Consider the following 15,220-nt stretch of genomic DNA (forward strand, 5'->3'; position numbering starts at 1 on the left):
GTGTGTGTGTGTGTGTGTGTGTGTGTGTGTGTGTCATGGCAAAGAGCTGCCATGCTTCACACTCACACAACACGAAATCAAACAGACCGGCGGCGGAGCGCATGCACACAAAACTCAAACAGGAGACGTACAACAAGAGAAGAGGAGAAGAAAGGAGAGAAGAGAAAAGATGAGATGAGATGAGAAGAGAACAGAAGAGAAACAAAAGAGAAGGGAACCAGAGAGAAAAGAAGAAACAAAGAGAAGAGAATCTGAGAGAAGAGAAGAGAAGAGAAGAGAAGAGAAGAGAAGAGAAGAGAAGAGAAGAGAAGAGAAGAGAAGAGAAAAGCAAAGCAAACAGAGAAGAATGGAGAAGAGAAGAGAAGAGAAGAGAAGAGAAGAGAAGAGAAGAGAAGAGAAGAGAAGAGAAGAAAAGAGAAGAGATTAGATCAGAAGAGAAAAGTAATAAAAGCGAAGAGAAACTGAGCGAAAAGAGACGAAAACATAGAAAAGAGAATCCGAGAGAAGAGAAGAGAAAAGCAAACAGAGAAGAGAAGCTGACAAATAAGATGAGAAAAAAGAGAAGAGAAAGTGAGAAAAGAATATAAACAAACAGAAGAGAATTGAAGAGATGCTGAGAGAAGATATCAGAAAAGAAGGGAAGAGATGAGAGGAGAAGAGAAGAGAAAAAAGAAGTCCTCCAAACGTCACACTGTAGCCTTTAGCAATGTCTCATGCAAAACAATAAGAGAAAGTAAAAAGGCCTGTCTATTCCCCAAGACATGGAGATCTGTAGGAAATAACAGAGCCGAGTCTAACAGAAGGAGGAAGAACACTACAGAATGTTTTGTACAAAAGCCTGGAATCCTTTTGTCTCTCTTTTTTTTGTGTTGTTTCTTTGTTTCCGAGTGAATGGATTCCTGCTTTTCTCAAGCCGCTAGGAGCGACAGAATGAGTGAGAGAGGCTAGTGGAGGAAGGGGGGGATGGCGTGAGTGAGAGTTGGGATGGACAGAGAGGCAGCCTCTGGCCCTGAGCTGGGAACTGGGAAGTGGGAACTGAGAACTAGCTCTCACCTGGGATCACTGAAATAGTTTTGAGTGCTCGCAGAACCCTGAAGGTTCTCAGTGCAGAGACATTGCCCAGATCCACAAATTCAGTTACATATCTGTAAGGAGGGGAGGGGACAGGAGAGGGAGGGAGGATCACACAAACACACACACACACACACACACACACACACACACACACACACACACACATACATACAAACAAACACACACACACGTTAGGACAGGACAAGGCTGCAAAAGAGGGAAAACGTCGCACATGGACTCACACCTGACTGACACCTTGTGCATGTGCATTCTCACACACGCAAAAAGGAGGCATGCGCACACACACACACACACACACACACACACACACACACAGCCCTTACCTGGGATAACTGAGATTGTTTTCAACGCTCTGAGCACTCTGAAAGTGCGCAGAGCTGACACATTGCCTAGGTTTACAAACTCAGTTACATACCTGTAGGATCAAATAGAGAGTTACCACAGGCCACACACACACACACACACACACACACTCACACACTCCATGCATCCCACACACACATACACTAATGGTCGCACATGGCATTTTCAAGCGCAACAGGTATACATTCTGCTTAAAAATCCTGAAAGAAAAGATTTGGAGAAAGTCACACAATTGTCATAAATGTAGTCGATCTGCCAAGATGTCTGCTGTCCTGAAGCTAACAAAGCTAGCAAGCTAATTTTCCTAGATGATGTAACATGGACAATTAATAAAAAGAACTAAAGAAATTGCCATCAGTTATCATTTATTTGCCACATGAACAAGCTGGTTTTGTTTCATCAGTCGTTAGATTTTTATTTATTGTAGATTTTAGTTTACATTTTCCATCTAAAGCTCTTAAATTGTTAAACGGCTGTGAGGAATGGGTCGATATAGAGCAGAAATTAGATTCAAAGTGGCTGCCATTTTAAATTTTACCTCCATGACCTTGACTAGCAGTTAATGCTAGCATGCTATTACTTTGGTTACTCTGCATTTTATTTCAGTGTGTTTTGTTTTGTTGTTGTTTTGTTTAATTGTCTGAACACTTTATCTGCTTCGTCATTGCTTCTATTTCTGTGCTTAACCACCTAAGGCTACAGGCCGGCTGTGTGAAATTAGCCTGAATATAAATAAAACAATCCGAGTTCATTCTGAGGTAACCGAATTTGACAGACTGGCACAACTCAAAACATAATAATAAAACCGTTCTCCATTACAAACACCAGCTCTGAGGAAAAAGACTTTCAAGATGGCCACCGTGACTGTTTTTAGGTCTGTCAATGCTGTTGTTCATTTATAGAGCTACAAGCACATCTTACAATGTCAGAAACCTCATCAACAAGCCTGTTTGGGAAAGTGCTAGTGCTAAGTCACAACTATTAGTTTACTAGTCTAGTAGATTTTTTTTTCATCAAAAATTTATAACCTGTAAATTCCTATGTGATTGACAAATTTCCTGACTCAGAAAAGATAATTCTGCTAGTACTTTATGCTAGCTTCCTTGTGAAAAATAGCAATTAGCATCAACACACAGCGCCATAATCTTGTCCGCTACTTATTGTTTGTTGCAATGGCTATTTCACTTACGAACAAACGATGATTTTGATAATATTTAGCTTAATATTTTTGAATGGCTGTAAGTTAGGAATGTAAATAGAGGATAAATTCAATTTGAACGCCAAAACAATTTTTATGTCGACATCATCTATTTTGTCAATTTTTTTAGGTAATGGTGTGTCCTACAGTGTCAGGAGAAAAGATAATCAAAAGTCTATTTGACACTTGAACTCATTTATTTCCAATGCTGGCAAACTAATGTTAAGTTAGAAGTACAGCTAAAGCTTGGCATTCTGACCGTTTTAATCATGTGATATTGATATTTTCTTTCAAAATTTCTTACAATTTTTCAATGGCTACTCGACACAGAGTAATAAGATGGCAGCTATGAGTTTTAAGCTACACAATATTGCCAAAAGTATTCGCTCGTCTGCCTTCACATGCAAATGAACTTGAGTAACATCCGATTCTTAATCCATAGTGTTTAATATAATGTTGGCCCTTAGCAGCTAGAACAGCTTCGGGGAAGGCTTTCCACAAGGTTTAGGTAACCCTAACCCTATTTTTTTACTATTCTTCCTGAAGCGCATTTGTGAGGTCAGACACTGATGTTGGACAAGAAGGCCTGGATCACAGGCTCCACTGGATCTAAGGGGCCGAGCCCAATTCTGAAAAACAGCCCCACATCATAGTCCCCCCTCCACCAAACTTTACACTTTGCACAATGCAGTCAGACTGGTCTCCTGGCAAACGCCAAACCCAGACTCGTCCATCTGACTGCCAGACAGTGAAGCGTGATTCGTCACTCCAGAGAATACGTCTCCACTGCTCTAAAGTCCAGTGGCGGCGTGCTTTACACCTTTGCGTTGCACTTGGTGATGTTAGGCTTGAATGCAGCCGCTCGACCATGGAAACCCATTCCATAAAGCTCTCTGCGCACTGTTCATAAGCTAATCTGAAGGCCACATGGAGTTTGGATTGGTCTATTGTCTCTGAAGAAAGTTGGCAAACTCTGTGCACTGTGTGTCTCAGCATCCGCTGACCCGCTCTGTGATTTTACGTGTCCTACCACTTGGTGGCTTACTTGCTGTTGTTCAAAATCCACTTTGTTATAATACCACTACCAGTTGACTGTGAAATATTTAGTAGCGAGAAAATTTCACTACTGGACTTATTGCAAAGTGGCAACCTGTCACGGTACAACACTGGAATTCACTCAAGTAAAGTGATTAGAACACCTGAATTAAATGATTTGGATGAGTGAGTGAATACCTTCGGCAATATATTGTCCACTTTTCCATACACCACTGTGTTATCCTGTACAGTGTCAGAAACCACCGAGTCTGTTCAAGATACAATTCATGAACAATTTTGTTCGCTATACAAGACTTCACCTTCAAGCAAATCTTAAACTTCTCGGCCGATCGACATTTAAAATCATTTTTGGCTACATTTATTGGAAACAATGTACGGCGTTATGTATGGTGATTGTACTAGTACCAGCAATGACTAGTTTACTGTATGTGTAACAGGAGAGACAAGTGGTAATGACACGTACGCCATGACGATGACGCTGAAGTCCAGCCAGTTCCAGGGGTCTCGCAGGAACGTGAATTTTCCCACACAGAAGCCGCGGGCCAGGATCTTAATCAGAGACTCGAATGTGTAAATCCCTGTGAAAGTGTACCTGTAGGGCAAAAACGCTCTTAAACATGTAATCAATCAAATAAACATTTTCAGCATTCACTGACATGCACGCTAAACTTTAAGGGGTAATTGGTCACTTAAAAAAAATAAAAAATTCTCTCTCTGGAGAAGGAAACTGAAAAAAAACTGAAAAATTCCTCCTTCTTGCCCTTCAACTGACCCCATGCCCTTGATTAAAGCAATGTACACTAGAAAAAAGCCACATGCTTCATCATACTTTCTCCAACTGAATTCCATGATTACTACATGTCTAGTAACACTTCAGACTTCACCATTAATGACTTCCATGAATGCGTTAATAAACACGGCATGACTTACTCCACGTTCTTGGCCCATTCTGGGGGGTTGCTGAGCGTCATGAAGGCGCAGTTGGTCAGGATGGTGCACATGATCACAAAACTGAACATTGTGGATCATAGTCAAGGGGTTTACATTACATATACACACAGTTTGTATACCAAAACATACACCGTTCCTCTCATTAGTGTACTCTGCTTCTGAAGGATATGAATGCACCAGCACTTTAATGGAGATTCTCCTCAGAGGGTTGAATGGACTCAGGATGTAGAGGGCAGGCGTGGCATTGAAGCGGAATATCGCCTTCCCACGATTCAATACTATAAAGGTCTGGAAAACACAAAGCATTACAGCAGGCATGTGGTTAAAACCTTGCTCGAGTTCAGAGCTTTTCCACAGATATGCTGAATATATAACGCCTAATCTAATGTTAAAGTCATTTCAGCAGAACCTGAATATATTGGGTTGGAAAGGTTTTCAGGCGGTAGATGCAGCTTCTAATTGTCTGTAATTGAAGCAGCTTATACTCATAAGTGTTGTGAGAATTTAGTCTGTGGATAAATAAAAACTCTGGTTTTAAGAGAAATTAAAATCAGACAATCACTAAACACATTACTAAGGTCAAAGGTTTACATGTCGAATCGGTCTCAAAAAATGGAAGCATTAATATATATTTTTTTATGTTTCTGCGCCTTTTTCCTTGCATACTTTTTTCTTAATTTCCTGTCCTTCTTTTTCTCTCCTTCCTGCATATGCTTTACCTTTTATTTCCTTGCTTTCTGTCATCCTCCTATTCCCACTAGGTATCCTTCTATCCTTTGCCTTAGTTTCCCTATAGCCTTTTCTCTCTTTGGACTCTTACTTCTCTTTAATCTTTCATTTGGTCCCCATGCTTTTATTCCCTTCACCACTTTTTCCGCTCTCTTTTCTGTTTCACTTCCATGTTCTCTCCTTCTATACTTCACAACATCCCTTCTATCATCATCTCTTTCTACCTCATACCTTCCTTTTAAATTTTGATCTGATCCCTTACTCTGTCCTATCCTACACTTTTCAGTTCCTTCAGTGCATAAGCTAGTTCCACATCTCCTTCCCTGGCCATCCCTCCCCCTTTTTATGCTCCCGCTCTCATACTGTTTGGTTGCTGTAGTACGGGTCCAGGTCCTCCAAAGGTACGGACACCTGTCCAGGGGGAATTTCTCCGTAGATGAAGGGCAAGGATTTCCCTGCCTCCAGGTCGCTGTTGGGCTTGGGCCCATTCTCGTCGTCTTCATCGCTGCGCCTCTCGCCTTTGGACCGTTGGGCCGCCTCCTCGGCGATGCGCCGCTCGATGGCAGTGAGGGATTCTGGAAGGAAGGGCTGGAAGCTGTCAGGTCCGGGAGGAACGAGCAGCTGGGCAGCCATATTGACATCCTGCTCCTGGAGCCGGACCAGCTAGCCTACAGTCACACTGGGAGCTGGAACAATAAAAAAATATATTGGTGATTGAGACGTCTTTGCGTGCTTTCTGCACGAGGCATTGCTAAAAAAAAAACAAAGTAACCCAGATCGCCTATAAGTGAGGTTTTTTTAAGCTAGCTAGATAAACTCTAGTTAGAAAACCAGTGTCTGTTCAAGTCCAGTGGTTGAATTTTTTAATACTTGATGATTGATCAATATTTATCAATCTAATCTGCATATTTATTTTTACCGTCTGGTCCAGAATATAAATTTCAAGATAATCATTTTTCATTCTGAGGTTAAAAAAAATAATAGGCCTAATAAGGTAATAAAAAATAATATGCCTGTAAAATATTGTTGATTAATAGAGCTACCAGCATATCTAACAGTGTCAGAAACATCATAAACAACAGCTAAGCTAAGCTTAACCTAAGCTAAGCAACAACTATTAGTTCACCAGCCTACTAGTTTTTATTTTTTAACAGAAATTTATATTTTCCATCAAATGCCTGTAAATTCTAAAGTAATTGACAAATCTCCTGACTGTAGATACTTCTACTAGTACGTTATGCTAGCTTGCATCTCCTGATATTAGCTGCATTGCATTTCTGTTTCCGAAAACTGAATTAGTGATTTTGTTTTCTTGGTAACTGCATCATGGTTTGTATCTTTGACCACAAAAAGTTCCACATTTTGGATCTCTGAAGATTATCCTGAAAAAAATGGAGCGAAAAATATTAGCAATTAGCAGCAAAAGATAGCATCCGATAATCTTGTCTGGTTTTGATAATATTTTCTTGATATTTTTGAATGGCTGTAACCATGGAATTAATATTGGAGAGAAATTCAATATGGCCACCGTCAGTGTTTTTTTTTTAGCTCTACAGCATCCATTTTCTAAATTTTTCTCAGATCCAGACCATTGGCACAAACCAGATCTCCACATACAGAACTATAACCCACTTTAGAGAAATAAATATACAGTGAGGACATGCAGAAGCAGATGCCTTGAATTTTGACCAAATTTAAGATATAAAAATACACAAAAACTGACACATCCCTTTGCTACCATCAGTCAATGAGCTCTGTAGCCCAAACATAAACATCAACGATAAAAGACACGTCATCAGACTGTCATGAATCCCATCACCCCTAAATAATTTTAAGACTTTTTATCCTTATACTGACTCTTTTTGTTCGCTCAGTCCTGATTGGCCGGTTGTCATCGTGTGGTGAGATGTCTTTTTGTGTGTGAAGTTAATGACGTTAAGCATATCTGAGCTGGCTTATGACGTTCATTCGTTGATTATTCAGCCTGCCAATTTCTGCTGATGTCCCTGACACAGCGCTGAATGTCGATTGCTATCACAGGATGAACAGGTGACTAACAGAAGCTCAGCTCAGCTCAGCAATCATCTATTTTTTTTTTTTTACAAAAATACCCACTGAGGATTTAACTTTCACAAGGTGATTTCATTTTGTCTCATTTTTTTTTTTATTTAGCTGGAGGCCAAATGGACTCAGTGTATCCGACACTAACCCTGATATCTGTGCCATCCTGTCTGTCTGAATATAATAAGAAACAATCTGTTTAAACAAGAACACCAAATGGCCTTGAGTTGAAAAAAAAAATCTTTTTTTTCCACCAAATCAGACATTTCTTTCCCCGGAATGGCGATTTCCTGGTCCCTAAGTATGACAAGCTCTTCTTCGAGTCGCATCTCTCCACTGATGAGACATGAAGAATTTATGGGTGAACCCACGGCCGTAGTGAGCCACACGAGATGGCGAGGTCAGCAAAATTACAAGCTAATGAAACATCTCTTGGCATACCATCGTCGGCGGGTCGCTCGAGCCCTTATGGATGTTGTTCATGGAAAATAAAAACGAAATAAAAAGCAAGCTCTATCTAAAGGCGGCAAGACTGTCTGACGTGATGGTGTGTGGTGAAATCTGGGAATGATCATGTGACTGGCAAAATGAAAAATGGTGATTGAGAGTCCAGACGGAGACAGAGTGCAGTAATTTGTGTGCATATAGACCCAGGGAGGAAGAAATCATAGATGACTTAGATACTGAGAGAGGGAGATAAAGAGCATGAGAGAGATGGACGAATGAAAGAAAACAAAGTCACCATATTACTGCTACATTATTGAGAGAAATTAAGTGCTGGAGTTGTTTGAAAGACTGATGTGTTTTATGAAGTCTCACTTGGCCATTTATTGCACATAATAAAATGGACACGCCCAAGTGATCAGCCCCTGGTGGAAACCCAACTCCTTCTAGTCTCACTGCTCAGCTTTTAGCACACGAGTGCTTCTGCAAAGATACAGAACACACACACACACACACACACACACACACACACACACACACACACACACACACCAAATGTAATGTTTATGGTGTGGGGCAGGGTATAGAAAGGTCACAACTCAAGGCAGCACCATGATAAATCAATTCTCTGGTCCATCTCGATGTGTATAATTATTTATAACACAGAATTCTCCAATCTGATTGGTCTGTCAGATGTTGTTGATTCGTTTTCAAGTACTATTAGATTCCCTCAACATGAAATGAATACGGAGCAACTGAAATTTTGCACACAACATGGCCAAATGATTTACTTTTCTTTCTCCAGTCTTTACAAACAGATCCTGTAAAAGCCTCCACTAACTCGTAGCAAATCAGCTAGCTAACTAAACGTAAAGGCATATTACAGCAATGTTAGGAAGCTGGGGTCAGAGCACAGGGTCAGCCATGACACAGCACCCCCCTAGCATACAGGGTTAAGGGCCTTGCCCAAAAGTGTCAGCTTGGAGATACTGGCTCATGAACCCCCAACCTTCTGAACAGGAATCCAGAGCCTTAAACACTAAGCTACCATGTTTCCTAGCTAGCTGCCTCACTATGATTTGTGCACTCCAGTTAAAGCTGTTTCTGGTTAAATCCTTTTGTTTTATCTTCGTCTGGTGAGCTTTCGTGTTGCGAATCAGAAGTTAGGTTCATGAGAAATGTGTGGCTGTTAAACTCACTAACTGCAGTAACCGCACTGACAAGCAAACATAGAATGCTATAAACGATTTAAGAACCCACAAGTGAGTGAGCTGAAACTAGCCCTCATCAGCGCTGGAGAGTTGCTGTGGTGCAAATGATTCATTTCTGGGAGTGGTGTAGCAGTAACTCCACTTCATCACAGACTGTTGAATCTTTCCCTATAACAGCATGTTTAATTCCATACTCAACACCATTTTTTTTACACAATTATAATATTTGGGGAGTAATTAAACCAGAAATTGATTTGTTCAGTCATTCGTACGGAAATGCCATTTCAGTAAGGGGGTTGGGTCCAGCTGCATAGTGTTTGGTATTTCTCTACGATTGTAAATGTCTTTGATCTACGTCACACCCGGGACGTATCTGGCTCGCATCCGATGCTAAGACCACAGATACAGAACATACAGTGAGTGTGTGTGTTTGCCTTCTTGTCCTCTCGTCTCTCCCACTACAGCGCCTCAGTGCCTCAGTGCAGTGTTCCCATTTGAGAGCACAGTCACAAACAACTCGGTCACACACCAGCTTTATAGCCTCAAAACCCCCCACCTTGAGACAAACCTCGGGAGAGTCGTTACACAGAACGCCACGTCTCTGCACATCATCTCCCAGTGGCCTGAACACACCTCTCAGAGACAGAAAGACGTCAGGGAATACCAAAAAAAAAAAAAAAGTTTGTTTGCATTTCAGTTCAAGACTTTACTACTGAAGCTGAAAATGTATTGTATTTTCATTTAAGCTTAAAGAAATGAAATTAAGCTGTTTTTACAGAATAATTACTAAATATTCAAGCTTACATTTCCTTTTCCTCTTTGACTCACTCAACACAATTTATTTCATTTCATTGCATAATGGCCTCCTGAAACCTTGATCACCATTTTACCTTAGGACACATGTAGAACCCTAAAACAGAGACACTTAAGCATGCTCAGAACCCCTAAACATTCAAAGAACCAATGAGGAACCTTTATTCTCCCCATAGCATGGTTAGGAAAAAATACATCACAATACTTGAGCATGTTGATGACACATATCAATTATTTGTACTGAAAATGCACAAGGGTCACATTTAGACTATTTAACCCTTTAATTATATAAAGAATCTTTATATGTATATATAATTTAAATATATATTAAATAATATGTTTTAATAAGGTTTCAGAGACCAAATCTGTGTTAAAACGATAAAAGTGGTATCTGAAAACCCGAAATTAAATGCTTAACATGAAAGAGTTTAAAAATCAAGGCTTCGAAATTGGTTATATAAAACTGGTCAGCTCCCGGTGCTGAAATTCAGAATGGAGGATTCAATATAAAAATTATCTGTGATCTGGCAACTACAGTAATCCCCTGGTTTGAATCTCACTAAATAATTATATGAATAAAAATATAATTATCAATTATAAAATGAAGTAAAATGTTAATACAGTACAGTACTGTATAGATAAAATAGCATCTTGTTTATCGCGGTTTTTCGCTTATAGCAGGTTTTAGACTTTCTGTATTTAAACAGTACCAAAGTGCAATTAGGTGTGTTCTCAAGTAACATAAAATTGTGTGTTTTTTCCCAAACAACGCCAGACATTTGTACAGTAGATATGTTGGAAACAGATTATCAGCAAACTAGAGTCACTTCATCATCCCTGATTTTGTCTGTAAGCACAGGGGTCTCCAACCTTTTATAGACCATGCCGCAGTTTCGTTTCGAAAATATTCTCACAAATATACTGCATCTTATATATTCCATGTCAATAGACAGTTTCCCCAGAATGTTTTTGCGACTTGGTGGTTTTAGCTAAACAGACCATTTAGCATCTTAAATTCCGGCTATTTATTCCGCTGAATTAAGCCTCCGCCTGATATTTCTCTTAATGGATCTTCAGCTTGTTATCTGTGGAACTGGATGCATCACAATCTTTTAACAGGTTATTTGCAAAGAACAGAAACATGCCAAGGAGTGTACAATGATCTGTTAGTGCTTATGGAGAATAAAAGTCTTGCTCTACACATAAAAGTTTGAAGTTTAACCTACTGTATATACACGCCTTTCAAGGAAACCTTGATCTCTTATCTATCCAAAGAAGTCTTGAGAAACCCGTTATTAAAACCAGTAGAACCATTAAAACTGAAGAAAGGTTATGATAAACAGCTTCAAGTGCAAATTGCTCTGGTAATCTCATATTTACACAAATCTGAGCATGTGTGTGTGTGTGTAACTGTGTGTAACTGTGTGTGGATGTGGGTGGATTTGTAGGCGTAGGCATGTGGACTAGGAAATATTAAAACTGTCCACACTGAGAAGATGGAGTCCAACACCAGAGTGTAAATCACAGCCAGAATTATAACACACATCCATCTAGTCATTGTATTAAAACCCGGAATTTTCTCCGTGCATCCGGATCGCATTAGATCAAACAAACCGTCATCTCCAACCTTCACATCCTTCGCATCAGACAGAGTAGACAGCAACTTCCAGAGAAGACACGAGGAAGAAACCCTGAGAAGAACCGGACAAAGGAAACTCTCTTTCTACTCTGCTCAGTTATATCATACTGTCTGAGGTCCTTCAATCTCAATGTTGAACATTCCAGTGTAGATTCCTGCTTTTGAATGTCGAATGTTCTCAATTTCGCATTCCCATCAGCACTGAATCACAAATTTCAATTACTAACAAAAAAAACAAGCATCTTGAAGTATAGATATATTTATACAATTGATTTATATCTTCCTTTCAATCATTTATCCACAGTTCTTCCCAGTCAGGGTCATGTTGGATCCTGAGCCAATCCCAGGAACCCTGATCCCTAAAGTGCAATAATTCCTACTAAATCCACAAACAAATTACTCAATTTAGCACAATATTTAATACAGACAGTCCACCTCAACCATTAGCATGTTTGTAGCAGGTAGAAGGAACCTATAGGAAAAAACTGAATGCGATTGGAAACATGCACAGAGCTCAGGATCGAACCCTGGAGCTTTGAGGTGACTTATGCTCCCTGATTTATTTCTCAACATAATAAATCATGTATCAGATTTTAAATGATTTCAGACTCTTGTCTTGGCAGGGGTCTCGTATCGTGTATCGTTTTACATATTTTGTACTTTGATTTAGACACGATTTATAATCACGTACACACACACACACACACACACACACACACACATACACACACACACACACACCATCTCCATCACTTTGCAGTGATGCTTTGCGGATGATAAACACTGTGTGTGTGTGTGTGTGTGTGTGTGTGTGTGTGTGTGTGTGTGTGTGTGTGTGTGTGTGTGTGTGTGTGTGTGTGTGTGTGCGTGTACGCGAAGGATAACACACGCTCACACACCCGTGCGCATGCACACACACACACACACACACACACACACACCCTTTAAACGTCGCCCATGATTTAGACCACGCCAAACGCGCGTGATAAAATCTACAGGTGAGTAATGTGTTCCTGAGACAATTCAGAGACCCGAACCGACGTGCAGAAATGATCAGAAGGATGAACAGAAGGTCGCTTGCTTTCATCATTAACAAGTAGGATGGAGAGATTGAGAGGTCGAAAAACGTATTCTACGTCAGAAATCTTTAAGTGATGTGCTACACGATCTCACGTACCCAATTCGATCATCAGGGGTTATATCCAAGCCCCCCCAAAAAAACCTCTCATCATTAAGGATGCTAGACAAGGTCACCTAAGAGCGCGTGCCTCCCACGACACATCCGCCCCCCTCCCATTCTTAGATCTGGCACGTTCATACGCGAACAGCATCTCGCGTTTTCTCGTACGTGCGTGCGTGTGCACGCGCGCGTGTGCGTCTGCGCGTGTGTTCTAGGAGGCAGGTAAGGCCTCACCTTGACTGTCACGGCTTCGTGTCGGAACGCACGGGCGCAGCTACCGTTCGCCATGTTGACGTCTCTGCTCGTTTTCCAACGCGCAGGAGGGGAAAAAAAGAATTAAATATAAGAATAAACTCTTCTAATTAAAAAGAATGCATTTTTTTTTTTTTATCTTCAACGCACAAACACACGAGCGCGCACGCGCACGGACAGGGTTGCACTGCACGCGCGCGCCCGCGTCCCAGGTTTTTCCTCCTCCTTCCCCGACAGCATCTTTCGGTAACGAAAAAAAAAAAATAATAATAAAAAGACTTCGCGACACTTCGAGCTCGAGCGCGCGGGGAGGGGACAAAAAAAAAAAAAAACCGGGGACTGATGTAAGCAGGCGCACCGGAAAGGGTTAAATGGTGTCTAGGCGACAACGAAAACGTCTCTGGGCGTGCCTTCTTATACTGAGCAGCAGGAGGATGAGGATGAGGATGATGATGATGATGATGATGAGGGGGGAATGAGGGTGAGCATTAAAAATATCAAATGGGGAAAAATAAATGAAGAAAACAAACAAAAAAATGTCCCTGGGACCAATTGGTACCTGAACGATTTGGACAGGCGCATGCACTTTTTGGACTTTTCGGTATTCTTTCGGGTTTTTTCCCCTCTCTGCAGGCAAGAGTGGTGGGTGTGGAAGTGTGTGTGTGTGTGTGTGTGTGTGTGTGTGTGTGTGTGTGTGTGTGTGAGAGAGAGAGAGAGAGAGAGAGAGAGAGAGAGAGAGAGAGAGAGAGAGAGAGAGAAATATATGGAAGGAGGGGAAGAGGGGACGGGGGGACGGTCACCTTTCCGAATGACACTCCTCATCAATAAATCAGATTCAGGGCCTAGAAATTCTTATGTAATAACAAATCTCGATAATCAAATCCCAGCACAACCTACACACACACACACACACACACACACACACACACACACACACACACACACACACACACACACACACACACACCAGTCCGAACCCTCATTACACCCCCACCCTAAAAAAAAAAAAAACCAAAACATAGAAATCTGTTTGAAAAATGAGATCAGGAGTGATCAGATTTCATTAATTTAGAGCGTCTATGCATCAGACAATCCGATCCTTTGAAACCTCCATATAGCAAACAGCGCATAATTATAATAATAATAATAATAATAATAATAATAATAATAATAATAATAATAATAACAGTAAAATATAATCACTTATATACAATAATAAGAACAGATCCACCTGCAGTGAATACACGTATAACACAAACATAAACACTGCGATCTGAAGATACTCCTTAAAATCTGATCTGATTATTATTTATTTGTAATCGACCCCCATCCTTCCTGTTATTATGATTCAGATTTGAGGGCAAATCAAACCCCCCCAAACCTCTCATCCAAGACTCTTCGCAAATCCTGCCATTATCCCCGATTGCATTCTTCTTCATCCTTCTCTTCTTGTTTTGTTTTTTTCTAGATGTTTCACCACTGATACATGAAGCCAACACTCACCATGGCGAAGCCTCTCTGTGCGCCTGCAGATTCCCTTCCTCTTCTTTATTTGCTGGATATATTTATTACATTTTAGGATCCACTCGGCTCTGTTTTTCCTTTTCCCTTCAGTGGTCCAAAGCAAAAAGAAAAAAAATAAACCAGAGAAAAGAAATTCTTCTTTCCCCACGCGGTGTGATGGTTTTAATGGCGAGCGGGCGCGCGCCTCTCGTTGATTATCCGGTGAAAACAGCTCGTCGGTCGTCTTTGCCCATGTGTCGCCTATAGGCGCTTCCGGTTGTCGCACGGGCTGCTGTGTGCGCGTGCACCGGTGTACCTTTAAACCTCATCCTTCATCTCAACCCCCCCCCCCCCCCCACCACCACCAGCCTCCTCCTCTTCTTTCTTCTATCTCCCTGTCGACCCCACCCGCGCGCGCAACTCGGGGCAGATTCTGCGTGACATAACCAGGGACGTGGTCATGTTTATTATTATTACTATTACAATTTTGCACGATGGATGGATCTGTTTATACTCATAAAAACAATAGCAAATTATTATTATTATTATTTTGCAGTCAAGGTCTCAACACGGATCAAACTGGACTGTGTGCCAGAAGACGTACAAGGAAAAGGAAACTTCAGATGATCTTCAATGAGCTTTATCTTGTTATACATTTCAGATATTTTTCCATTATGTTAGTCTGTGCCCACTATTTCTTTCCCCAGAAGACTGTCTAACCACCT

At 40.9% G+C, this 15,220-nt stretch overlaps 1 protein-coding gene across 4 annotated transcripts in view; it reads right to left on the reverse strand.

The window, feature by feature from the left end:
• Positions 1–14,891, reverse strand: part of scn1lab (sodium channel, voltage-gated, type I like, alpha b) — a 46,531-nt gene extending 31,640 nt beyond the window's left edge. For 2 of the 4 annotated variants that reach the window (XM_083524295.1, XM_083524293.1), the window contains exons 1-6: positions 14,496–14,891; positions 5,756–6,078; positions 4,832–4,951; positions 4,643–4,731; positions 4,176–4,304; positions 1,054–1,145 (exon numbers count right to left, since the gene is read on the reverse strand). In XM_083524295.1, the coding sequence (XP_083380421.1) occupies positions 1,054–1,145; positions 4,176–4,304; positions 4,643–4,731; positions 4,832–4,951; positions 5,756–6,025 (700 nt within the window). In that variant the 5' untranslated portion in view covers positions 6,026–6,078; positions 14,496–14,891. Of the gene's footprint in view, positions 1–1,053; positions 1,146–1,418; positions 1,511–4,175; positions 4,305–4,642; positions 4,732–4,831; positions 4,952–5,755; positions 6,079–14,495 lie in introns of all 4 variants that reach the window. The other 2 variants (XM_083524294.1, XM_083524292.1) reach the window with 1 other exon arrangement.
• Positions 14,892–15,220: the final 329 nt, after the last annotated feature.

Source organism: Silurus aristotelis (assembly GCF_946808225.1).
Source record: "Silurus aristotelis genome assembly, chromosome: 2".
NCBI classification, from domain to species: domain Eukaryota; kingdom Metazoa; phylum Chordata; class Actinopteri; order Siluriformes; family Siluridae; genus Silurus; species Silurus aristotelis.